The 25,836-nt window shown below is 37.4% G+C and overlaps 1 protein-coding gene across 1 annotated transcript in view; it reads right to left on the reverse strand.

Annotated features, from left to right (window-relative positions):
• The window catches only part of LOC127446652 (collagen alpha-1(XXV) chain), a 256,471-nt gene that overhangs the window by 20,466 nt on the left and 210,169 nt on the right, over window positions 1–25,836 (reverse strand). Inside the window, exons 13-21 of the mRNA XM_051707759.1 lie at window positions 22,326–22,370; window positions 10,468–10,500; window positions 10,293–10,328; window positions 7,774–7,818; window positions 6,263–6,325; window positions 4,609–4,677; window positions 2,805–2,849; window positions 2,590–2,634; window positions 1,789–1,866 (exon numbers count right to left, since the gene is read on the reverse strand). Coding sequence (XP_051563719.1) covers window positions 1,789–1,866; window positions 2,590–2,634; window positions 2,805–2,849; window positions 4,609–4,677; window positions 6,263–6,325; window positions 7,774–7,818; window positions 10,293–10,328; window positions 10,468–10,500; window positions 22,326–22,370 — 459 coding nt within the window. The remainder of the gene's footprint in view (window positions 1–1,788; window positions 1,867–2,589; window positions 2,635–2,804; window positions 2,850–4,608; window positions 4,678–6,262; window positions 6,326–7,773; window positions 7,819–10,292; window positions 10,329–10,467; window positions 10,501–22,325; window positions 22,371–25,836) is intronic.

Raw genomic sequence — 25,836 nt, forward strand, 5'->3', positions numbered from 1 at the left:
GACCAACAGAGCTGAGATATTCTTCTAAAAATCTCTGTGACGAGGAGGAGGACAGGGCCAGACTGTGACTATGCACGCCCGGCCCCCAATCGGGCTAATCATCCGAGGAGAGGGATAAATGCAGCCGGATGCGACAGTTCGGGTGAGAGAGAGCTGCCGTGTGTGTGTTTGTTTATGTTTTTTAAAGTTTTCATTAAACATTATTTTGACTATTCAGCCGGTTCCTGCCTCCTCCTTGCCCATTTGGCAGATGCGTGTGGTTCTCTCTCTCCCGAACTGCTGCATCCGGCTGTATTTATCCCTCTCCTCGGATGATTAGCCAGATTGGGGGCCGGGCGTGCGTAGTCACGGTCTGGCCCTGCCCTCCTCCTCGTCACAGAGAATTTTAGAAGAATATCTCAGCTCTGTTGGTCCATACAATGCAAGTGAATGGTGGATAGAATTTTTAAGATCCAAAAAGCACATAAAGGCAGCATAAAAGTAATCCATACGACTTCAGTGGTTAAATCCATGCCTTTAAAAGTGACACGATGGGTGAGAAAAGTCCTTTTTTACTATAAATCTCCACCTTTGACCAGCCCCGACCAGTAGGTGGCGACATACACGAAGAATGTGAATCACTAAAAAAAAAAAAAAGATGAAGAATGTGGAAGTGAAAGTGGATATTTATAATAAAAAAGAACTTAAATATTGGTCTGTTATAGACCTATCACACCTATTATATCACTTCAGAAGATATGGATTTAACCACTGGAGTCGTATGGATTACTTTTATGCTGGCTTTATGTACTTTGTAAAGCTTTAAATTTCTGGTCACACTTCACTTGCATTGTATGAACCAACAGAGCTGAGATGTTCTTCTAAAAACCTTCATTTGTGTTCTGCAGAAGAAAGAAAGTCAAACACATCTGGGATGGCCTGAAGGTAAATGATGAGAATAAATGATGAGATATTTTTCATTTTTGGGTGAACTATTTCTTTAAATTATAACATTATACTTAGGCTTTAATAATAATTAAAGAAAAAAACAGCTACCACTGCTGTGATGGAATTTTGTAATGAAGCTGCTGAGGGAGTGACAGTGAATTTGGCTTCTTTCTTTGTTCTGATTGCCATTATCCACTGCTCTGTATTTTTTCCACTAATGGAAAGTCACAAAAATGTAGTTGTGAATTTGTTCTATTGCTATGAAGCAAATGAAAAGCAAAAATAATATTTGCGGTGGTCTCCCATTCACCGCTATAGAACTTTACTGTGCTATACTTTACTTCTGCGTCCCAAACTAAGAAATGTGAAAAGGTTCCATGGAAGTTTATCCATTACCCATTATTAAGTTAAAATGGCGAGTCTTCATTTTTATACCGAGTAAAAAAATGACCTGGTAAAATATCCCTACTGTTTTAATTTGGCAGTTCATCCAAAAAACGAAAATTCTGTTATATTTTACTCTGCTTCATGTTGTTCCAAAACTGTACTTTCTTTGATCCGTGGATCAAAAAGGAAATGTTGTTGGGCAGAATGTTGGCCTCAGTCACTATTCACTTTCATTGTATGGAAAAAAGACAATATAAAAGCGAATGGTGACGATGTTATTCTGCCTAACATCTCCTTTTGTGTTCTGCATAAGAGAGAAAGTTATATGGGTTTGGAACAACATGAGGGTGAGTTAATGATGACAGAATTTTCAGTTTTAGTTACACTAGCTCAGCATATAAGAGGTCATACATATGAATTGAAATAAAGATCATATGATCTGAAATGAAACATTTCTGAAAAAGCACGACTAACCTGAAGAGCCTCCTGGATGTTTCCATTGTAGTCTATGATTTCAGTTGTACCCCGGTCACCTTTCTCCCCAGATGGACCCTAAAAAACAATGACATTTACAGTATTTTAGCGAAAAAAATGAAATGCTAGCACTGTTTATCCGGAAGTAAAAAGAAACAATCTGTGATGAGACAGGCTTGGGACAATATGCTCATTATGATATTAAATATGCTCATCTGTACTTCATTAGCATAGAAACAAAGACAAGACAATGTTAAAGTGCTCTGTTTAATCACATACTTTCTTTGAAAGATTAATGACAAACAAACTTCATATGTATCAAAATATCACATATACCACGTTTACAGTCTTTTCTTTTATCAGCGAGGACTTTAATCCAGGTGACACAGCACACTGATGGGCAGTCTTAGAAATAGAACATAACTTGCCATTGCACAGTCACTTATTTACTGACAGTCACTTATTTACTGACCCAATTCATTGCATTATATCCTGGATTTGTGAATACTCAATACAGTAAACCCTGCCCCTTCTGGTTTCATTTAGTCAAGTGCAACTTTAACATGATTACGTCAGCATTACAGTGCATTTTAAGGGAGGCAATACCAAGGTTTCTGCATTGACGCATTCAGTTCTTCATGTTCTATCCAACTCTGCAAAGTCCACATTGCAAAATTGTCAGTTGACATAACTCAATCTACCCCACAGTAACTGTTGGTCATGATGTCAGATGGTGGCATGATGTCAGAATAAAGATCATTTACAGAGCAATGTCACATTCACTTGTCAGACATTACTCACTTGTGGTCCTGTTGGGCCAACATCTCCTTTGTCTCCTGTATCCCCCTGTCATTTTACAATATGCACTGAGATTATATTTGAGCATTTAAAACAGTAAAATGTTGCCTATTGTTATAGCAACACATAACAAACATTTGATTTAATAAAATTTCAGTTTTAAGTTTCAGTTGATTTGAACTTTCCAATGCACAACTTACAACAAAATATTGACTGACCTTTGAACCTTTAGAGCCTGGCGTTCCCGATTCCCCTGGCTCTCCCTAACAATTATTTGAAGAAAATTAAAGATTTATCATATGCATACAGAAGCAACCTGAAAAATATCTGCTGTTCTGTGTGGTCAGATTAATCATGGTCAATGTTACCAGAGGAGCAATAACCTGATTAAATTCTGGTGCTAAAACAAAGGAATGCCTGTTCACTACTCAAACCACCCTTGAGAATTACACAGATGGTAATGTGGCTTACACATATAAAATTTCATCTCTTACCTTGTTTGAAATACTAATAAGAGATTGTTTATTTGAACTCTGGACAGTCTGTCAATAAATGGATTTTCCTTTGGGATTATGATAAAGGACGGAGGGATTCATTACATGTCATGCATCTTTGTCTTTGTTTAGACTGAGACAAAAACCTCCTGCAGAGCCAACCCACAGCATAAACACAGCTAATTCCAACACTGCTGTTTGTTGAAGGATTACAGGTAGAGAAAATTAACTTTTGTCTAAATCTCATTCAAAGTAAATAGTTTCCTGAGGAAGTTTGGCAGGGTAATTATTTCATATCCCCAATGCAATCTGGAGGTTTTAATATTTCGACCAAAGTAAACAAAATTAAAGTCTGTGAAATCTTGGTGGTCATGTTTCACAATGGGACAACACTGAATTTTGCCACGCATCACCACTAGGGGGAGTACTTTATAATATTTTTTATTTCAAATCGAAGCACTTAAAGGCATAGTTCACCAAAAATTAAAATTCTCTCATCATTTACTCACCCTCATGCCATCCCAGATGTGTATGACGTTAATTAATCTGCTGAACACAAATGAAGATTTTTGAAGAATTTCTCAGCTCTGTAGTTCCATACAATGCAAGTAAATGGGTGCCAAAAATTTTAAGCTCCAAAATCCACATAAGAACAACATAAAAAGCTCCAGACAACTCCAGTGGTTAGATCAATGTCTTCAGAAGTAATATGATAGGTGTGGGTGAGAAACAGATCAATATTTAAATTATTTTTTTACTGTAAATTCTCCTCCCTGCTCAGTCAATCTCCACTCTCAGTCAATCTCCACTCCTCTGTTTTTGGTGATTCACAGTCTTAATGCTTATCGCCCCCTACTGGGCAGAGAGGAGAATTTATGATAAAAATGAATTAATATTGATCTCTTTCTCACCCACACTTACTGTATAACATCGTGTCTGAACACATGGATTTAACCACTGGAGCTTCAAAATTTTAGCACGCATTCACTTCCATTGTATGGACCTACAGAGCTGAAATATTCTTTTAAAAATCTTTATTTGTGTTCTGCAGAAGAAAGAAAGTCATACACATCCGGGATGGCAAGAGGGTGAGTAAATCATGAGAGAATTTTCACTATCCCTTTAAAAGGATGGTTCATCCAAAAACAAAAATCTGTCATTATTTATCCACACTCTTGTTGTTCCAAACTGGTATGACTCTCTTTATTCAGTGGAACACAAAGGAGATGGCAAAATGAAAATGACTCCTTTTGTGTTTCATGGAAAAAAGAAAGCAGTGCTTGTTTGGAACAATATAAGAGCAAGTAAATGATGACAATTTATTTTATGTTTTTATTTTTGTTTAATTTACATGTCCATTCCTTTCCACAGAAGCTTATTTTACAAATGGAAATACAAAAATTACACATAATTGTACAATAGTCTAGATATTTTTGCTCATTGTGGGATACAAGTTAAAAAGTCTTGTGAAAAGGAGTCCTCCTATGTCCTCAGTTTACCACAGAAAGTCACTGTCAGCTCATCTTACCTTCTGCCCTGCCGGACCTGTTTCTCCACTTTCACCCTTGCCCGGAGGCCCTGGTTCTCCTCTCTCACCCTGCAAAGACAAAATTTGACAACTGTTTTAATATTTCTATAGTCCTGTAAGTCCAGCATATAGTTTATTTTGTGTCTGTCTCTCGCTACTTTTTATCAAACTTCTTTATCATAAATTCTCACAACAGGCATATGATGGTTGTATGAGTAAGTACCACACTTTGATATGATAAGATTGGACTTAAACTACCCTCCCCTTCATGTGTATTGAGCTCTTTGAAATGACCAGTAGAGGGCAGTATGGCAGCACTTGACATATCTTGAGATGACACTTGAGACTGGTGCCTATTTAACTTCTTCATAGGTGCCTCACTGCACTATGGCCGGTCACCTAGGGCGCCACCAGCTGGGGAAGTAGGGTGGGGTGGGGTGTGGAGAGGGGTGCACATGCAGAGTCCATCCCACCAACAACGAACATACCAACATAAAATTTTAATTTTTTGGGTGAATGATCCCTTTAAACAACATTAGTAAGGTTGCACTATGTCTTGGGTATATCAAAGTGGTATCTTGTCTAATATGTAGTTTTGGTGGTTTCTACCTTTTCAGTTCACTTCAACTGAACATCTGCACTCGCAACAATTCAGTTCAACCTAATCAATCTACAGTGAAGTAAATAGAATTGTGGCAAAAGCAATGTAAGATATTGCCAATGTATATGGAGACCCTTTCTATTTCTTTTAGAGCTGTCTGCCATTACAACTGCAGGGGTCCTTGAAAGGAATGCCACAAAATATCGACAAATCGATTATGTATCTGCAATTGATTCCAATTCACTGTCAGCTGGCCTTCCATTTAATGTACTGTAGTGTGGCACAATAGCTTTAGGAGACCACAAGGGGGCGATATAACATTTAATGTACTTTGATGCGATGCAGGTGGCAGTCTTTCTTCAAGAACGAACAAAGTAATGTTGATGAGTTTGCAGGTGTTTTAAACTGGTGTAACTGTGCAAACGAAATGATTAGAAATGGCGATGTTTATTATGCAATTTCTCTGTATGGAGCCTTGATTAGGTTTCATTGAAAGATACATATACACAATATATCATCTAGTTATGGCTAGAGTAAATAATCAATGTCCTTTCATAATGATTTGGGGTGAATTTGATGGAAAACTATGCGAGTTGCGCTATATGGTGCTGCAGAATGTTGAGCACCCTCGGAGTCATAGCTAGGCACTGCCAATAGATGCTGAGCAGCGGTGTGTGTACCTTCATAGAAAATAATAGAGTGGGACCCCCTTTAAGTTACCCTGCCATTCACACCTTACCAAAGATGTACTGAGAAAAATGTATGAGAGACAAAAACTATTATGCAACGATTAGCCTTATTTATATCTGATAAAAATGTGATATATATCAATAATCATTGGCAACATTTTCTTATAATCGGTGCGTGAAAAAGGCATCAATCACAAGCCTAGTCCTTGATTAATAAGCCCACCTAAATTTATTAATCTACCCATTGTGGCTTTCAAACATAAGAATCGATGACTGAACAATCACTTTTGTTGTAAGACATCTGAATTAAACCATAACATTAAATTAGAAAAGCTCACTTGCTGTGTGTTACATACAAACCCACCTTAGTTCCTGGCAGGCCTGGTAGCCCAGGCTCACCTTGAGGCCCAAAGAAACCAGGTTCACCCTGCATAAACAAGTTGAAGAAAAACACTGAGGCAACAGAACATGCATCTTTCAGTTGAAGCAACACATGGAACTGTCAATCAGTGTTATTTAAGCAAAGAATTCACATTCACATGTACAAAAAACAAAAACCAAAAAAAAAAAAAACCCCAAAAAAACTAAAAAACAAGCAATCCACACAGTAGACATGACAGACCTCCAAAACTTCACTTTGATGTCATATCCATTATTAAAAATACTTTCATTTCTTGGACTGATTTGACATGGTGGTCTAGGTGCATTCTTTTCTTTTATAAAATATTTGCTTATCTAGATGAAAGTGCAAGTACAGTGAAATAAGTTAATATAGAAATTCTGATTTAAAATAAAAGAGACACTTGATGTAATTGATTTCACAGACAGGGTTTTGCTGAACAGCATGGCTATTGCTGGTCCACCTGCCAGACCAGGACCAAACGGCAAACCGTAGTGTTTTCAGTAGGATTTGCCGCAAAGCTTATCAGATATAAAATATCTGCTTTTTGTTGTGGTGCAGTATTTTCTGTTCAGCTAGTATGCTATAATCTATCTTATTAGGAGTGAATAAGTATTGTATACACGTGAGGGTCAAAAAGAAAAATATATAATTATCTCAGAATCCTTTAATAGTAATTGTGAGCATCACATTAGCACAATGTTACCATCCAAAGCATTCAGTCCCTAAGTAAAACCAGGGTTAAATAAAAAGGGAGTGATTTTTACAAGGCCAACAGGTTGCAAGCATAAAAAAGAATATAGGCAAACAAGCCAAAACAGCAACAAGCATTAGCTCATGCCTGTTTGAGCATTCTTTGCATTGCACACTATGAAACTTTCTGAGAGAGGACCCAGTTTGGGGCACATGTACATTTGCAATCAACCATTTCATTTTCAATTTTTGTGGGAAAAAAGTTCCAAACACAAAACCAAGTGGTCAAATGACCTTTGATGGCTCTGGAAAAGTATATTCTGTATGATTTAAGACACTCAGGTGGTTAACACTGTGTTTGATTGTCTGTTGTGGATACTATTTGAATAATCATAATCCAAGTATAGTGACACCATAATTCTTTGTACAAAGATTTCAGTTGAAGTATGAAAATATCATGTAACCATCAGAAACAGTCAGACACCTCATTTCTAAAGTAAAGTAAAGATTAGCCTTACACTAAAGTGTGATAATGAGCTAGTTAAGGGGGCAAGTAATAGTCTTGCAACAACATTGCAAAACTAATAAATGATTGTTCACCATTGAAACATGAATTGATGATGCATTAATGAATCAATCTTGATTGAATAGCCCTATATTCAGCACACTCCATCCAAAATTAATAACTAATTGAAGCCATGTCAAACAGGTTAATGCAATGGCTGGATTATGGGGATGGGTGGGACTTTTAGGCATTTTAGGCATGAAGACCCAACATTTACCTTAATCCCGGGAAGTCCAGGCAGCCCTGGAAGTCCTGGCTCTCCCTACATAGGAAAAGTGCAACAAATTACAGCCAAACCAAGCCACCACCACTGGCCATGAGCCTGGAAACCCATCTCAACCACAATAGGTTTACTCTTAGCCTGCTACATGAAAAGATTGGCCTGGTTCACCAAGTAAAGTGAAAATCGTCAAGATTCAAGCAAAGAAGAACTAGTAATCTAATGGTGCACTGTAAACCCTAATGTTGCCATTACCGGAAAAATCAAGTTGTCTGAATTAAACATTACTTAAAATGTCAAGTTTTGGGCTCATAACTCAAATATATTTGTTAATTGAATTTATTTATCTTAAAAATCTATAGACAAGATTTCAAGTGTAAATAACTTGATTAATTACAAAATTGAGGATGTGAGGAAAACTCACAATCCATTGTGCTTGAATTATTTAACTATGTTTCACTGGTCAAAGTGAACATATAGGGGCATTAAAATAGTTGTTATTAAGAATTAATAGAGGTTTTAGCTCTGTTGCAGTATTATTTTTGTTGTTTTTTTGCAAATAGTTCATGTGATGACATCATTAGTGTGATCTGTGTCCTTTTTGGTCAAGTTGGACCCTGCTGAATCTCTATTTCAATTGACCTTGTGCATATGCAAATAAAGTACAGGTATATATATCCGTGGATTAAGACGTATCAGACTGCTCATCCGGGTTCTGCGAGCCATCTCTACTGCTTCTCGGATCACTGTGCGATCTCTACAAGTAAGCTAATAAAATAATTTCAACTCAAATCAATGTTTCATGTGCATTTATTTATTTATTTGGCAAGTAGTCTTGTATAATAGGTTGAATATTGAAGAGTTGGATGGTCATTTTTTACAAAGTAAACACCAACAGAACTCTGACGCAAACCGGAGGTTGATTCCAGCTGTTCAGTGATTTCTTTCTTCTCAAATTCATAATTTCAATGCAAATCTATATATAGTAGTCCTGTAATAACTGGGATAATGAACAGTTAGCCGGTTGTTATTGCACAATAAACCCATTCAAGTTCATACAAGACCCCTCCTCTTCGTGTCGGGGTCCTGATCACCCTGTCGGGGTTTATTGTGCGATAACAACCGGCTGACTGTACATTAACCCATGCATATATACTGTATATATACATTTCAGCAGAGAATTACGTTTATTTAATAATTAACCTAGAATCAGTTATAATGTTCTTTATATGAGCTGTGTTATTGTATGACCTAAATTTGAGTTTATTCAACTAAAATTATTAAGTAGAATCAACAATATTTAAATAGCAAACCTGTGTTAAGTCTGTTTGCCTTTTGTTACCTTAACTTAAATAGTTAAGTTCATCCTATATGAACAACAAGTGATCTTAATTACACAAGTTTTGGAGATGCAATTACTCAATTCAATTAAAGTGAATTCAACTTATTAGGTTTTTCAGCGTGTTGAGTTAGGATTGCTTCCATCAAACTTGTATTCTCTTCTTGTTGCATTGTAATTTCCATGGTACTTTTATGTTTGGACTATTTTTAAGCCTGCATGTTAAAGCCTAGTAAAATTGGCGGGTGGATCTATACCTGCGTATCTCTCGTGCTACAAGTAGCCTATGGATCCCATTAGAACTTAAGATATATTATCATTGTATTGTGGGCTCAGTAAATCTTGAGAAAAGTGGAAGAAAAGCCGAATCCTCAGAAGCACTAACATACCTTGTCACAGATAATATTTAATTGTTAGTTAGTCATTCATGCTCTGTGGAAATTAATACACATTTGGAATGTGAGTAGGAACAGTGGTCAAAATGGCTGCATTAAATAGATCCCAGACAGCAGTTTGAGTGTTTTCACAACACTTCTGATTAACAGTTCTGTAAGTGTAGAACTAGCTTTTCTCTTGGGGTTCACACTGAATTCTGAGCAGATTAATTATTCAGTGGAGCCTAACAGTATTTTAATAAGCAATTGGCAGTTATGAAGCACACTGTGAAAACAGATAAAGCAAAAAGACAAAGTAGGCAAAGCTATATAATGCCATGGTTGAGAATTATCCTTTTGTATTTCTGTGCATGATGAGGAGTAAATGAATGGACTGTGATGCCCAGGTGTAATAAAGCACAAACTGAATGGAACCTGACAATATCAAGCCATAAATATTATGATATAGATTATCTTGTGAAAAGATAAGAACTTCTTATCAAACGAGCAGGTTGGAAATTGAAGTTGAATTAAGTTTTTTTGGGTGGAGCTCCACTGTGGCAGATTTGTGCTGTGTTTTCATGCTTATTAGATTTGCAAGCAAATGTTTGCAAGCTTTATTCAGCCACACTATAGATGAAAGTTAGTACAATATTAATGGATTTTGTTAAAATAAGGTTCTCATTAGATAAACAGCTGTCATTTGGACTCGTGTGCTGTAAATATACATCTTTCCAAATTGTTCCAAAACATATTAAGCGCATGATCTTGGTAACAATTCAATATGAGCTCTGTAGCTTTACCTTTTGTCCGCCACGTCCTGGCTCGCCTGGCTCACCCTATAATAATAAGAATGCTCATAAATATCATGAACATAACCAGATGCTGAAAAAAAAAAAAAAAAAAAAAAAACACACAATGCAAACTCACCAATACACATCAACGAAGATAAAAAATGATTCTGAGTTCCTGTCTTACCTTGATGCCAGCAGCGGAAGACCCTGCATCACCCTGTGAGAGATTAAAAAATCATAGTAAAAATATTTTTCTGTCGGTATATTTATTTTTTTTAAATCTACTGTGCTATCAGGAAATGCCCTTTGCTAAGGAATGTGTGTAATGATGACAGTGTAGTAGTAGTACCTAATTTATTCCACATGCATGTGTTTTTGCAATATAATCTAAGCATGAATAGTCTAAGCAAGTCACAATGCTGCTGAGCATGCCAAAGCCTCTGGTTAAACTGGCACACATAGAAGCTCTGCTGTTAGCAAGATAGATCCACCAGATTTTGCAAGTGCAAAGCAAAGCAGATTAGCTTGAGTGAAACAAATGACTAGAGCTGAGCATCCATTGGCTCGAGCTTCAACCACTGCCATAATACCAAAAACAGAAAATGAGGCAAGAGGTTGTCAAGGAGTTTGATTCGAAGGTTATGAGCTAGAATTGGTTGGATATTATCCACCGTAGTTGTGTGATCTAATTCACTTCAATTTGTCTGTACATTGGGATATTTTGAAAATTTTATTATGCACTACCTTTAGATTTCCACATTCCTTTGGTATAAGGAGGTTAAATCAAAGTAAAACAACAAGAAAACTAATTGCAACCCATTTTACTTACATAATCTCACAAATTTCTGAGGTAAACAGGATATTTAATGAGAAAAAAATTAAGAGTGGGACTTGATTTTATCCATCGGTATTTGATTGGATCGAGAAAAGTGTCCGTTACTACATTCTATAATGCTATTACATTCTATAACGTTACTGCATTCTGTAAAGAGTCGGGTGGTTGGAGGGGTTAAAAATCAAGAAGGATTGGTGAAGTCAGCCAAAAAGTAAAGTCGTTTCAGAGTTGGAGCAAGTTGTTACATTTTGATTGACAGACATTTTTTTTTTACTTGGAATAACGTGCACCGATGAATCGTGTACAATAAGACGATATATGTGCAAGTAAACTGGGTGAATTGTTCTTTACTCTAAATATGACTGAAAATGAGCCTCTGAATATAAAAAGTAATTAACTAAATGCCCCCTCCAAAATGACATACTCCCTTGTTCAGTGTCATGGCTCTTTCTCCAGCCTCCTTTCTCTGTTCATCAAATAGATTTAATGAAAAAGAACTGCTGGTGGAGAGAGAAAGAGGATTTATGCTGCCATCTAATATCAAGTCAAGGCAACTTGAACAAATGCATAATACAATACGCTGGTGTTAATCTTCTCAGATACTCAGCACAGACACTCTAGAGAATCTGAGTCACATTAAACAGATGTGTGCCAACCCAGTGCAGATCACTGACTTTAAAACAGTCAGATGGTTGAGTTCAGTTTGGGTGAAAGAGCTGGCACAGGTGCAGCAAGATCTGACATTGTCTTCCTGCTTCAAAGAGCAAATTCCTAAGGGAATAAAATCTGGAAAAAACATTGCAGGTGTTTGTTTCGATCTCCTTCAAGAAAAACATTAGATGAGAAACATCTCCATCTGCTGTTTGCACTGTTATGGCCCTAAACTAATTAACCCGTTGTATCTTTATACAGTGGCCCCATAACATATTTGGACATTTAAATGAAAAAATGCAGTGAAAATGTTTTTATGAATATCAGTGCATCAGATAACAAAATATCAAACCAAGTGGCATTTAGTATTTGAAGAAGTACAGCACAAACATACAGTATTTTGCAAGCAAATCAAGCAAAGTATCAATACTTTTCTGGTTGTCAAAATTTAAAAAATGCAAAAGTTACTGCTATAACACTTGTGTGAATGTAATTGGATGGGGACCAGTTGGGAAAAATATCTCAGAAAATTGAAAGTCAAGCATAAGATTCCACTTGATCTGAAATGTTTTTCTATCAAATTCAATGACATTTATACAGTTTTAAGTATAACTTAAGTGCTCAAAACTGTCCAAATAGTTTTTGGGGCCAGTACACTTTGTGATGAGACAAAAACATGTTATAATATATATATATATATATATATATTCTTATTATCTTTTTTTTTTTTAAATATAAAACACTGCCATTGTGATTGTTCCACTTCACAAGCGTCTTGTGCTCAGAGATTGCTGCGGACTGCATGCCCTGTCTTTTATGGGCGTCATCATGATGCGCAGCACACAAGGCGCACTTAATTGCTGCATTTCTTTGTTGGCCATTAACTATATTAATAGTTACAGCTGGATATCAGTAATGGTGTCCATTTCACATGGCAGCCAATCAGCAAACAGCCACTAATGACCATTGTTTTTGCTACATTCATGTCTTTAAGTTCCTTTAATGCCTTTGTTCTACTATTTAGAACCAAAGAATAAAATAAATGGGTGTTTTGCTGCAACAACAGAAATAAAATGAAAGTCCAATAGCATTAATTTCAGAGAAGCTGAACGTCTTAGGGACGTGATGTGCTGTGAGGACCAGAGGGCAGAGGATCGTTAGAGCTGGTGGGAAACGATGGCTGGGCCCTCTGCCTGCTGCTGAATCTGTGGTTCCACTTCACAAGCGTCTTGTGCTCAGAGATTGCTGCGGACTGCATGCCCTGTCTTTTATGGGCGTCATCATGATGCGCAGCACACAAGGCGCACTTAATTGCTGCATTTCTTTGTTGGCCATTAACTATATTAATAGTTACAGCTGGATATCAGTAAACCACCTCTCCCCCACCCCAATCACCACCTTCATGCTTTGTCTTTTGTCTTTTATATATAGATGTTCTTGGTGCACAATTGCTGGATGAAGAAACTATGCCAAGAAACAGGGCATAAAATTGTTTCCCCTCATTTGTCACTGTACTTTTATGAGTTTTTTGTTTTGTGTGGTTCAAAATGACAACATTAACCTGTCAGGCTCATGACAAGTTTTGTTCAACTTTATAGAGCAATATAAAGTTAAAACCACAATACATCAAAGTGTATTCTGTTGTGCACCTGTCGAGGATTGGCTGAGATTTGGATTTGTTAACAATTCATCACATCTGGTTTGGATTGAGTTGTGTCTCAGGGCCTTATGTGAATCCATCATAGAAGCCACCAGTTTGCTAGCATAAAATGCCATGCAGACTAATGACTAAAGGCATTACAGTCACTACCACTTCTGTCTTGTCAGCAAAAAAAAAAAAAAAAAAAAAAAAAAAAAACATTCTTTCTTGCTGTTATTATGAATTTTTTCCCAGAGGACGTGCAGTGCAAACTGTTCTCTGGCATCTAGTCAAAAATGTATGTGAATGTTAAACATGACTTATTCAGTCATAAAAGTCAACATGCCTTTACACAAACACACAAGGTTTTGATCATGTTTTTACTACTCATAATACACCAAGAGTATAAAAAGTACATATAGTGCAAAAGGTGAACAAGCAACAGCACAGTGGCATCTGTCAGAAAACATAATCTGTTGAAATGGACTGTCATTATTTTGTTGCTTACATGATAATCCATGAACAAGGAGTCCCTGACAGATTGTTTTATGTAGGAAATAACAAAGCCAAGACACTGAGTGAACACCATAAACTGAAAAGTGACTCTGTAGAGTGTTACATGGATGAGAGAACATGCCATGAAGTATTCCGCTCTGATGGTGATAATTACCACATGATACATCAAAAGGTAATGTACTAGTGATGTTGTCAGCATGACAAACAGCTTTTGATTATGAAAAAAAGTGCTGATATGGTTTATTGACCAATTTAATGGCCTTGTTCTCCAGGCAGATAAAATAACTGATACATTGGAGTGTCTTAGTCACTAGACCATATTTAACTGAGGGAATAAAGTGACTAATTTTGGCTATAAAAGCTCACCTAGGTCTATATTGAGTGCAAGCCACAATCAACATTATGACTGAACCTTAAAAAATGTTTAAACCAGCCTAATGAAGTTTGCTGGTTTTAATTGGTTTAAGCTGGTTTTAGCTGGTCTCCCAGCCTGGCCAAACTGGTGTTTAGCTGGTCGGCCAGCTGGGTTCCCAGTCTGACCAGTCAACAATTGCCCAAAATCCTTCTAAAACCACCAAAACACACCAGTAAACCACTTTAGGCTACAGATACTTTAGATTACAGATATTTTTCAGCTGGGTAGTTAGGGTATGACTGAACCAATCAACACCAAAACTAAAACCCTGCAAAACACACCAAAATAACCAGTTTAGGCTGCTTTAAGCTGTTCTTTAAGGCAGTCAACAGACCACACTTTACTGAGGGAATATAGTGGTTCCTTATGCTATAAAATCTTACCTAGGTCTATGATGAGTGCAATAAATGTTACACGTGAACCTGAGAAAAACATTGTAGACGAGTGTAATGTGGTTAGCTGGTTTAGCTGTTATTCCAGCCTGGCCAAACTTGTCTTCAGCTAGTTTTCACTGGTCTCCCGGCCAAATAAAGCTGTTGTTTAGCTGGTCAGCTAGCTGATTGCCCTGCCTGACCAGCTAACAAATGCCCCAAAACCCTCAAAAACCTACAAAACAAACCAGTCTCACCAGTCTGGCCCAGCTGAGAGACCAGCAAACCACCTTAGGCTGGTCTACAATATTGTTTCTCAGGTTAAGTCATAACTCTGATTATGGGTAAACAACAGGGTAGTCACCACACCACATTTCAATGAGGGAATGAAGTGACTAATTTTTGCTACAAAATCTCATTACAGTCTATGAGTGTAAGCCACAATCAATATTATGACTAAAGATAAATAAACAACATTGTACACCAGCCTAAGGTGGTTTGCTAGTCTTAACTGGTTAAAGATCTTTAAGCTAGTCTACCATCCTGGCCAAGCTGATGTTTAGCTGGTCGGTCAACTGGTCTCCCAGCCTGACCAGCTGACAAAGCCCCAAAACCCTTTCTAAAACTAGCAAAACAGACCAGCCTTAAGGCTCCTGCACACTTCCTACAAAATCAAAGAACGAATGGGTGTAACATCATTAAGAACAGAATCTGGCCAAAAATAAGTTTTTGAGTTTGTTTCAGTGGTTCGTAACAGCTTGTCAGGGCCGAACTTTTAGGATAACTTTGTACCCGGCTACCAAACACCTTCTTACTGCCATTGGTCCATTTCATTGGTAGGTTTTACATGGAGCTCTACCTACTTTGAGGCCGACAAAAAATTCCCATTCAGTCAGTCAATATCAGTCAACGTGAACATATCGACAAGTAGAGTTATTGTGTTAAGTGATTTTTTTTGTTTAACTAGTCTACAAAAGGAATCGAATCTACTAAAAATACTCTTAAGTGCCCATTCACTCATGTGCCATCTGCAGCCCAAAGCCATTCACACATCTGCCCAAAGTCAGTGGCTCCTGCGGCTGTACTGCCATACGCACTGTGCATACCATGAGCGCTCCGACTGACTTGAGAAACATTTACTCTCAGAATATTTCATCAATCATGAAGTGTGTCCCGTATTTCTGTTGGCTGTTTAAAAGAACTAGCAATGCCCAATTGAATAATTATTTTGAGTCGTTTCTTTTCAGTAAATTGGCTAAATGGGCTTGTAAAATGGTCTGAATTGATTCGTGATTCAGTACAATTCGTTCAGAGTGCTCTCTCACTGAATCATTTGGAGCGGTTTTTTCACACAGTAAAACAGTACTGGGATATTTATGAATACAGCGCTGGATACAGTGTAAATGTACCTACAGTCAACTGAAACAAAAGGCTGTCTTTTTGAGAGGTAACTTTGAGAAATTTCAGCTAGCGCTGTGGCATGTGAACAAGGGGCTGATCAAACCGTCCGTGTTTTTGCATCCGCTCGTGCTGTTTTTCAATCATTTTCCATGTAAACATTTGCTAGATAGATGTTTTTTGACAACTGTGTTTTATGTTTAACTGTGTTTTTAGCATCTCTCACGGGAGCGCTACATTTTTAGATGCCATGAAAATGAAAATAGTTGCAGGCTCCAACTGCTAACAGCACTTGCATTGTAACCAGTTATTTTAGAAGTTGTTATAATATTTCTAATCTTGTATACATCTTATATAATATTTTGCAATAAAATGTTGCCACTTCACATGTGGTTTGAGAGGTGTTTCTACCATTAGTTTTATTTAGATCCCCAACTTTATATCTTACTCTCTCACCAATGCTGGTTGATGCAGATTTCTAAACTGAAAAAGGTTAGCCCATGTAACCATGGAAACCTCACACTATTGCCTAAACAGAATGAAGATTTATTGTATTCACTGATTATTTAATAAGAATAACAAGCAAGTCCCAATGCCCGGTTGCATAAAACACCTTTCGTTTTTCCCTTAAGTATAACACACACTTGTGGAATTTAAATGTGTACATAAACTCTCAAATAAATGAACTCCAAATTTATTTGTTCGTAAATGGCCATATACAGATTTAAATATCAGACAATGTAATAATGGCAACAGGCCTAATTATTGAATCCTATTTGTGTTTTTAGGACATTTCTGGTATTGAGTCTGAGCACTTTGCCACTTGACCTAAAATTTGGAACAGAACTGACTTTCTGATTTTCAAGTATTTTTACATTTCAGTTGATATTTTTAGTATATTTTATTTATACAGATTGTTAGTTTTTTATTTATTTATTTATTTTTTACTAAATTCAATTTCATAAGTCTTAAAATAATAAATCAAAAATAATATTTGGCAGCACGGCATACAATTAAATGGCAGTAGAGCAGTCAGAAGTAGTTAAAAGTCAAAATGTAACTAATTGTATAAACTAAATATTAAACTGTTAGTAATATTAGTAATACACCTTAATACGATAATACTGTAATACCATGGTATTTTTTGTGAAGGTTATCATACCGTGAAAATCTCATACTGTTTCACGCCTAGTGTATACAAAGTATTATTATTATTAAAATACACATTGGCCACAAATCATATGCCACCAAACCAGATTGAGTGGATGCCATGTAACACTAAAAGGGCAACACTAATAAAATATCAAATATACTTTGATTATTGTGGGTCAGCAGTGTCTTGAAATTATTCTAAACAATTTTGAAGCAATTCAGGTAAATATAAGATGACTATTTTCAAATCTGTGGTAAAATATCTTGTAAACACTTCCTGTATTAAATACATGAAAATAATTAATCATGACGATTCTTATGATTTTAAAATATATTTTATGGTCACACTACATGTATTTATCATGATACAAACAACTGCAACACAGTGAACTGTAAGCTGTTAAGAGAAAATGCGTACCCACAGATGAAATCCTGCATGCGCCCATGCCCAAATTGAGATATTCCTGTCAGTATTTATTTGTCTGTATTCTACCCATTAACACTATTTTTCAAGCCCATTTTGCAGTAGTATTAATGTCATCATAAATTACTATAACAGAGTGTAAGCGATGCATATTATGGCCACGTGCAGCGAGATGAATGCAAAAGGTAAACATTGCAAATCACACATTATCTACTGCATGCATATTACTTTAAATAATCAACGAGTAGTTAAAACAGCTTCTTTTACTAATCTTGTGTGAATTCTATTCATAGAGTGAGGCATGAAGTCACTGATAACACATTTTAATGTCAAATCAATTTATGTTTTACATGTAATGTTAAGCGTCCTCATATTTAAATGTTCCTCTAAACGCCTTCCCATGCAGTGTGTGAATGTTTGCAAACAGTATGTTGTTGCTCAGCTGTTTCAAACTTATTTTTACCTCAACAAACAACAAAGAAGACCTTCTCCGTAAGTGTGCTGGGGCTTAACAAGCTTAGCCAGGCTGGGAGACTGGCAAACCACCTTAGGGTGGTTTAAGATGTTTATTTCAGCAGGGGTGCCACTCTGGTTCCTTTGTTTGTAAAGAGTACTGCTTTCTAATGAGTCTTCTGTACAGAATAAAAGAAGTAATGCAGAAGTTCTCAGCAGCTAAGAGACTAGCCTGGCACTACCAACTGCTGAGCTGCTGCCAAACTTCTTGGGTAAGCTGCAACCTCAAGATTGCAGGGATCTGCCGGGAGACCAAGCCACTGGCCAAACCTCCAAAACCCCAAACCTTTTTGCAATCCAATTATGGAGTTTATTTGTGTTATGTTCTGACCCAAAGAAGATTTTTTTTCCACCTCTGAGATCTGAGTGCTTTAAGTGGGAACTGCGCTACATGGCAAGTCACAGCTAATTTCACACCCAGTTAAATATTTACACACATAACACCAAAAAGTCATTGTTATAAGTACCAAAGCCATGCATCCCCACTGGGATGAAACCCCTGATATGCCTGTACACCATCCAGAGACAGCCACATAAATCTTGAATAAGCAAAATGTTTGGCACTCAAGCTTAAACCAAAGTGTGGAATAAAAAGAGAAAAATTTGTAAAGTTAAAGTTATTAACATATAATGAGCATGGGAGAGAGAAGATATTTGTAAATGGTATACAGATACAGATTTCCCTGTAATGGAAATCTGAATGCTCAGGCCCAAATATTGCTTGCATGGCATTCCTATGTTGATTTCTCTCCTTGTACATAAGACCAATTTTATGATATTTTGGCCTCACTGGTTGCTCTATGGCCATTAAAGGGTTAGATCACCCAAAAATGAAAAGTCTGTCATCATTTACTGCCCTTGAGTCATTCCAAACTCATATGACTTTCTTTCTTCCAAAGAAAAGGAGGTAGAATATTAGGAACTGACAGCTTCAGTGACTAGTCACTTTGAGAATATGAGATTATGAGAAAAAGATGCAATAAAAGTGAAGGTTGACTGAGGCTGTAAGGCCCTAACAATTTCCTTTTGTGTTTCATGAAAGAAATAAAGTCATATGGATTTGAAACAACATGTGGGTGAGTAAATGATGACAGAATAATGCAATATATAGGTAACATTAGGCATTTAGGAAAGAGCTTTTCACTCTGTCATCCAGTCTCACTCACACAACAGAGGGCCACTGCCAAAGCACTTGGCCATATTCTCACAAAGTATGGATAAGTGTCTGCCTCTGCCATCATTATTTTTCTCTCTTCTGTGTTACCCTGTATAGCTCTTAGTTCAGCAGCTTGCATTACTATGTTTTTCCCTTAGTCTGAGTTCAGGCCCTGGCATCCCCAGAAAACATGTGCCAAAAGGTCTGTATCCTCTCTGAGCCACTCACAATGAACTACAGTATTGACAAAATCTTCATGGAAAAGCACATTGATTCCAGATCACGTCTGAGAGTGTTTTAATTGTGCAGACAGGGTTGAGACATTACACATCAGTGCTTTTAGTCAGTGGTGAATCACACATGGGTTGCCTGGTCAAATCAATAGCAAGCTGTCCAAGCAAACATGGACAAGACTATTAAGCACTAAAAAAGGTGGGCGACAGGAAACTGCAATTACGTTAACAAAGAGTAATTGTGCTAATATTTGCAGTAACTGTATAAATGTTATAGTATGTTTAAAATATATCACTGGCCAAATTTGATTCAAATGCATTTAGATGGGCGCTGCAAATGTGCCTGGGTAAGTTGCCTGCTATTGCTCCTGAAAAGCCTCTATTATGCTGCGGTTCATGTGTATATGGTCCTAATCTATGCCTTCCAAATATTTTATGATCACTGTCTTGAAGCTTGAAGGCTTTGCATACTTTTTCCTTTAATACAGAGGCCGGAGTAGGCACTTTGTCAAATGTCTGTTTAGAAAACCTTTAAGGCTTTAATTTCCTATGAAGCTAACTTCCTGAATCATATTTTACTCCCTTGTTTAAACAAGTTTATTACAGTTAAAAAAGATCAAAGGCCAAACAGCAAAGTTTTATCATGCCCCCATTTTCCTTGTTTGGCCAGATCCAATGTATGGAAGCCCTGCATGTGTTTTCTACTCTCTGGTAATGTTAAATATCCATTATGTGTACATATCAGTGAACATGACAGATATGTTATTATACATGATGTTAAGTATCAATATGTTAAATTTTAAAGTGAGATACAGTTTTAAAGGGATAGTTCACCCCAAAATTACAATTCTTTTGTGATTTACTCACCCTCATGCCATCCCAGATGTGTATGACTTTCTTTCTTTTTTAGAAGAATACTTCAGCTCTGTAGGTCCATACAATGTAAGTGAATGGGTGCCAACATTTTTAAACTCCAAAATCCACATAAAGGGAGTATAAACGTAGTCCATATGGCTCCAGTGGTTAAATCCATGTCTTCAGAAGTGATTTGATACAGTAGGTGTGGGTGAGAAACAGATCAATATTTAAGTCATTTTTGTCATAAATTCTCCTCCTTGCCCATTAGGGGGCGATATGCAAGAAGGATGTGAATCACCAAAAACACAAGAAGGAGAATGAGAAAGTGGAATTTGACTGAGCAGGGAAGAGAATTTATAGTAAAAAGGACTTAAACATTGATCTGTTTCTCACCCACACCTACTACATCGCTTCAGAATATATGGATTTAACCACCAGAGTCGTCTGGAGTACTTTTATTTTGCCCATATGTGGATTTTGGAGCTTCAAAATTTTGGCACCCATTCACTTACATTGTATGGACCTACAGAGCTGAAGTATTCTTCTAAAAATCTTCATTTGTGTTCTGCTGATGAAATTAAGTCATACACATCTGGAATGGCATGAGGTTGAGTAAATTATGAGAGAATTTTCATTTTTGGGTGAACTAACCCTTTAAGAACTTTTATCTCTATTTAAAACCTCTATCTACATTTTGGACTGTGAATGTTAACCTTCACTAACATTAACATTTGCACACAAACAATTTGTAAAAATTGTACCTTTAGGGTTACAACAGCTTGTCACTGTAGCAGTTCCCTCAAAGGTACACCCACTATACTGTATTTATACCTTAAGGTACTAATATGTTCCCTTTAGGGACACACAAGACACTTAAAATACTTAAAGTGCTCCCAGTAGTATTTAAGGTTTTGGACTCTATACTGACACCCATTGTCCTGGATACTGGAAGTTTGCTTGCTGCTGCTTCACAACGGAGATATTTGTTTATCTTCTGGTTTGTTACTTTTAGTCTGTGTTTTTCTCCATCTCATTCTACACATATCCCTATTATGGAAATTCTTGGATTTAATCCAAATAAATTTTCACACGTTGTTGCGCTCTGGACGGTGACCAGGCAGCAGTGACTCGTGAGCTCTCTGCCTGCTGCAGACCGCCGTTTATCCGTGATCCACACCGTGAGAACTGCAGGACATAGGTTTGAGCATTGGCTGAAAGCACTATATTAAGTAAAAATTGTATTATTATTGTCATTATTAGAGGTAGTATCTCAGTCAATTGCATGACACAGTGTCATGTGAACACGTCAGCGCCCAAGAGGGGGCAACCTGCTCCAAGTAAAATCAAACAGCTTTTATTGGGTTACTGATATGACTGGAGTCTTCCTCTAACATGAGTGTACATCATTTTCAACATATTTCTAAAAAATGCTATTCATGTGTTTTTGTGTAAAACTTTTTAATAGGCAAAAACTAATTTAGTGCACTTTTAAGCAAGTTTTAGAGTCCTAACTGGTAGTGAACCTGAAGCTTTTGTGTGAGCTGATCATATTGCCACCACCCTCTCTGTGTTTTCACAGAAATGACTCGTTTCTGACACTATAGACAAGCCTCAGAACACCTTTATCAATGCACTAAAATACTTTAAGACTGTGAATTATTTGACAGAAAACAATATAACTTAATTTAACAATAAAAAATTCAGATTTCAGTTTAGGGAGTATACAGTGTAGCAATGCTGTCCTAGGAATAGCAATGTCACAGAGTCACAGTCCATACCTGCATGAAGTTAATCATGTTATAGTCTACTCTTATTGGAAAGCTAAGCATTTTCTGTTTTGTATATATAGGATGCAGGCTTTTTAATTAATTACAGGCTTACCTTCTCTCCAGGGTCACCTTTCGGCCCCTCCTCTCCCATGTCTCCCTGAAAGTGAAAGCAAAGCACACAGTATTTAATCATGTAATGCATCTCTAGTAGTTTTATTTCATCCACTATTATACACTGTTGTTTCATGTTAAAATATGTAAAAATATAAGCTATCCGGCATTAGTTAGCAAATTAATTAGAAGCTTTTCCATTAAAATCCACAAAATCAGTTACAAAGCAAAGATATTTCTCAGTGTTAGTAAAACATTACACTCTTTGTCCCTTCTATAGACTCGCAGATTAATGTCTGGACACAGTGCAGATCTGAGGCAGGATGGAATCTGCTCAATCACTGTATGTTTGAAACTGTGTGGGAGTTTGACTCCGTAAGATATTACAATTAAATTAGCAATTTCAGAAGGAAAGGGTGGTGATAACCTGTGGTTAAGGATATGTTTGCCAACAGCTGCAAGTATGATCCCTGTTAGGAGCAGTGGTGTAGTCGGGGCCATACGCACGTATACGCCGTAAATGTACTTTTTTTCTCCAGGGATGTTTGCGTATAGCGACTTCTAAGGATCAATATTTGCGTATACCCTTGGTATACCCACATGCTTTGCTGCTTCAGAAGTCCATAATCTACTGTTGTGTTAGTTTCCCTTTAACTGTATTGTGTGCTGTTTTGTGTAACTGGAGATTCTTTGTTGTAATTGGTGCATTATCACTTGAATTGTACCATTCCCCGCCCCTGACAATCATTGTCACCGCCATCATCGACTGAGGGAATTTATGACAGTGAGTGGAGAGAAAGAGTCACCCTCACGCTGAAGCAATATCAGGTAAAATGTATTAAATAAACATGTCAAAAGTCCTGTAAAATAAGGAATCGTTCTATAATTAAGGGAAAAAAATTAGTTCTATATGAATTCCATACGTGATGCTGTTTGTCCCGTATTTTAGGGTCACACACCCAAACTGCTGAGAATGTTTCACAAATCGAGAGAAATTGACCTGAAACACACACACCTTTTGCGTGAATTGTGTAAGATATCGACTGTTGCTTTACACGGACACTACACTTGACAGAAACGGCTGGGGGAAAGATCAGTGACAATCAGTGGACGTCTTCTGTCATGTTTCTGTCAGAAGCAGGATCATTTTGTCAAAATCATCTAGCATTCGAGTGCATGTTAAACGCAGCTATTCATGAAATGACATGACATTTTATTGCATATGTCAGAGCTCATTCTTTAAGAGAGAGAGAGAGAGAGAGAGAGAGAGAGAGAGAGAGAGAGAGAGAGAGAGAGAGAGAGAGAGAGAGGATAAAACTGCATTACTGCATTAATTCAAAATAAAAGTACAGTAGTATAAGCTTAGTTAAAACACTTAACATGATTTTCTTACATTTCCCTTATGAAAAACGCTATTTACTGGCAAAACAATGACACTAATCCAATGACAAATACACTATTTTCATGTTAAGCCTTTTCTCTCCCTTTCTCTCTTCTTCCTGGTCGTTGTATTAAAGCGTTTTTCATTTTAAGTTTAGTAGGGGACTGTGACGAGGAGGAGGGAGTGGCCGGGCCGTGAGGATACACGCCCGGCGCTGAGTTGCCTAATCAGCGGGAGGGAGATAAGGGAAGAGCTGGGGATGCCAGAGAGAGAGAGGGACATGGGGCCGCACTCTGTGTGTGTTTATGTTGCTGTGTTTTCAGTTTGATGTTCTGTTTGATTAAAGTTTTGTTGTTTGTTACTTCGGTTCCCGCATCCTCCTTTCCTGAACTGTTACACTGGTGCCGAAACCTGGGGAAAGGAGGAAGGGCACGCTGTCCGGGAGAACCCGCCGCTGCCATCTGCTGGGAAGCGGAGGAGCCGCTGCCATCTGCCAGGAGAAGGAGGAGCCGTTGCCGTCCGCCAGGGGACGGAGGAGCGGCTGAGGACCGGGTGGGCGGCGTGCCCGCGGGAGCCGAAGAAGAGCATTTCTTTTCTCTCTCTCTCCTCTCTCTCTCTCTCTGCCTCTCCCGCTTTCTCTTTCTCTCTCCCCCTCCTCTCATCTCTCTCAGATTCTCAGGAGGTGGGGAGGACCATCGGGTGGCGGAACGGCCGGAAGGGCAGCGTCTCCCCTCCAGAGATGGGGTAGGGGGAGTAAGCCAGTCCGGATGGTGCCCCGGCCTGAATCGGGCGGTGGAGGAATGTGTCGAGGAGGAGGGCGCTGAGTTGCCTAATCAGCCGGGGACATCCGTCCGCACTGTTTTTCAATGTTAAGCAGCGTCTTGTGCAGGAACGCCTGTAAATATGGGTCATTCCTACAATTCTTTGACATTTAAGTCCCCATTACAAGTGTGCATGGTATTTATATTGTTTAATTTCACCCGATTACAATTTTTATAGGCTTGTTAAAAAGAATAAAGACTTTTTTATAATTTTACACACTTCTTTGGGCTTAAAAGTTACATTTTCATTAATTGAAATCCTTTTCTATTGTGTGTCACTTCCTCATGTCCCAAAAACTGCACGTCAAACATCTTTGACAAAAATAAATGCTAAATCATTGGATTTCTATTTTTACCCCCACATACAGTTAAGAGTTTAGTGTTACATTCTCTCACTAACATGTATTCATTTGTGGTAAATGTGTAATTCTAACACTGATAGTGGAGGATTTTTGTGTGTCTCTTGATTTATTGTGCACCCTGTTATGTCATGATACCATGACCTTTCATAGAAGATACAGTATATGTTAGGAAATGACATCACACACACTGGAGGTGGACATCACCCATTCTGCAAAATTACTTTGAGTTATTTGAAGTAACTCTGTTGTTTTATTTATGTTTTCCTTTATTTTGTGGTGTTAGTCAAGTGGTCAAGCATAACATGTCCACCCTATTATGGGAAGATATATATAATTTTACAATTTCAATGTACAGTATTTTTGTTAACAGAAATAAAATCATAAATATTAGTTTAAAAATATGTTTCCTAGATATCAATCACAGACCATGTAGTGTCTCATTTATCCACTGAATGTCCACCCTGTTATTGTCCACCCTGATGCTGCCCATTTAACTGGATGGACATCTGAAAGTTTTTAGTAATTTAGCTTGACCAGTATGACTAATACAATCTTTAATATGTCCCTGTAATGATGAAACATGAAGAAACTTGTAAAAGTATGTTTTTTTCCCCAAAAGTTTCAAAGCCGGAATGTCACCGAATTGTAGGAATAACCAATTTATGATATGTACAGAGCATTTTCTCTTTTTACTCACACTGAACCAATATAACAAATGATAAGGGTTTGAGTGTTTTTGTTTGTTCAGAATTCACATAATCCATCTAATCCCAGCCTGATTTTCCACCAACATGCTGGGAACATATGCAAAATTAGAGGAAACGAAAATGGTTCCTTGTCCGTAGTCATCTAAAATCTGCCAGGGAACCAGATCCTGAGAAGTTTTCAAAGTTTGACTCTTCCAGTCCTTTACTTATCACAGTATTAATAAAATGAGGGCTTTAGGTG

The sequence above is a fragment of the Myxocyprinus asiaticus genome, chromosome 1, assembly GCF_019703515.2.
Source record: "Myxocyprinus asiaticus isolate MX2 ecotype Aquarium Trade chromosome 1, UBuf_Myxa_2, whole genome shotgun sequence".
Classification (NCBI taxonomy): Eukaryota; Metazoa; Chordata; class Actinopteri; order Cypriniformes; family Catostomidae; genus Myxocyprinus; species Myxocyprinus asiaticus.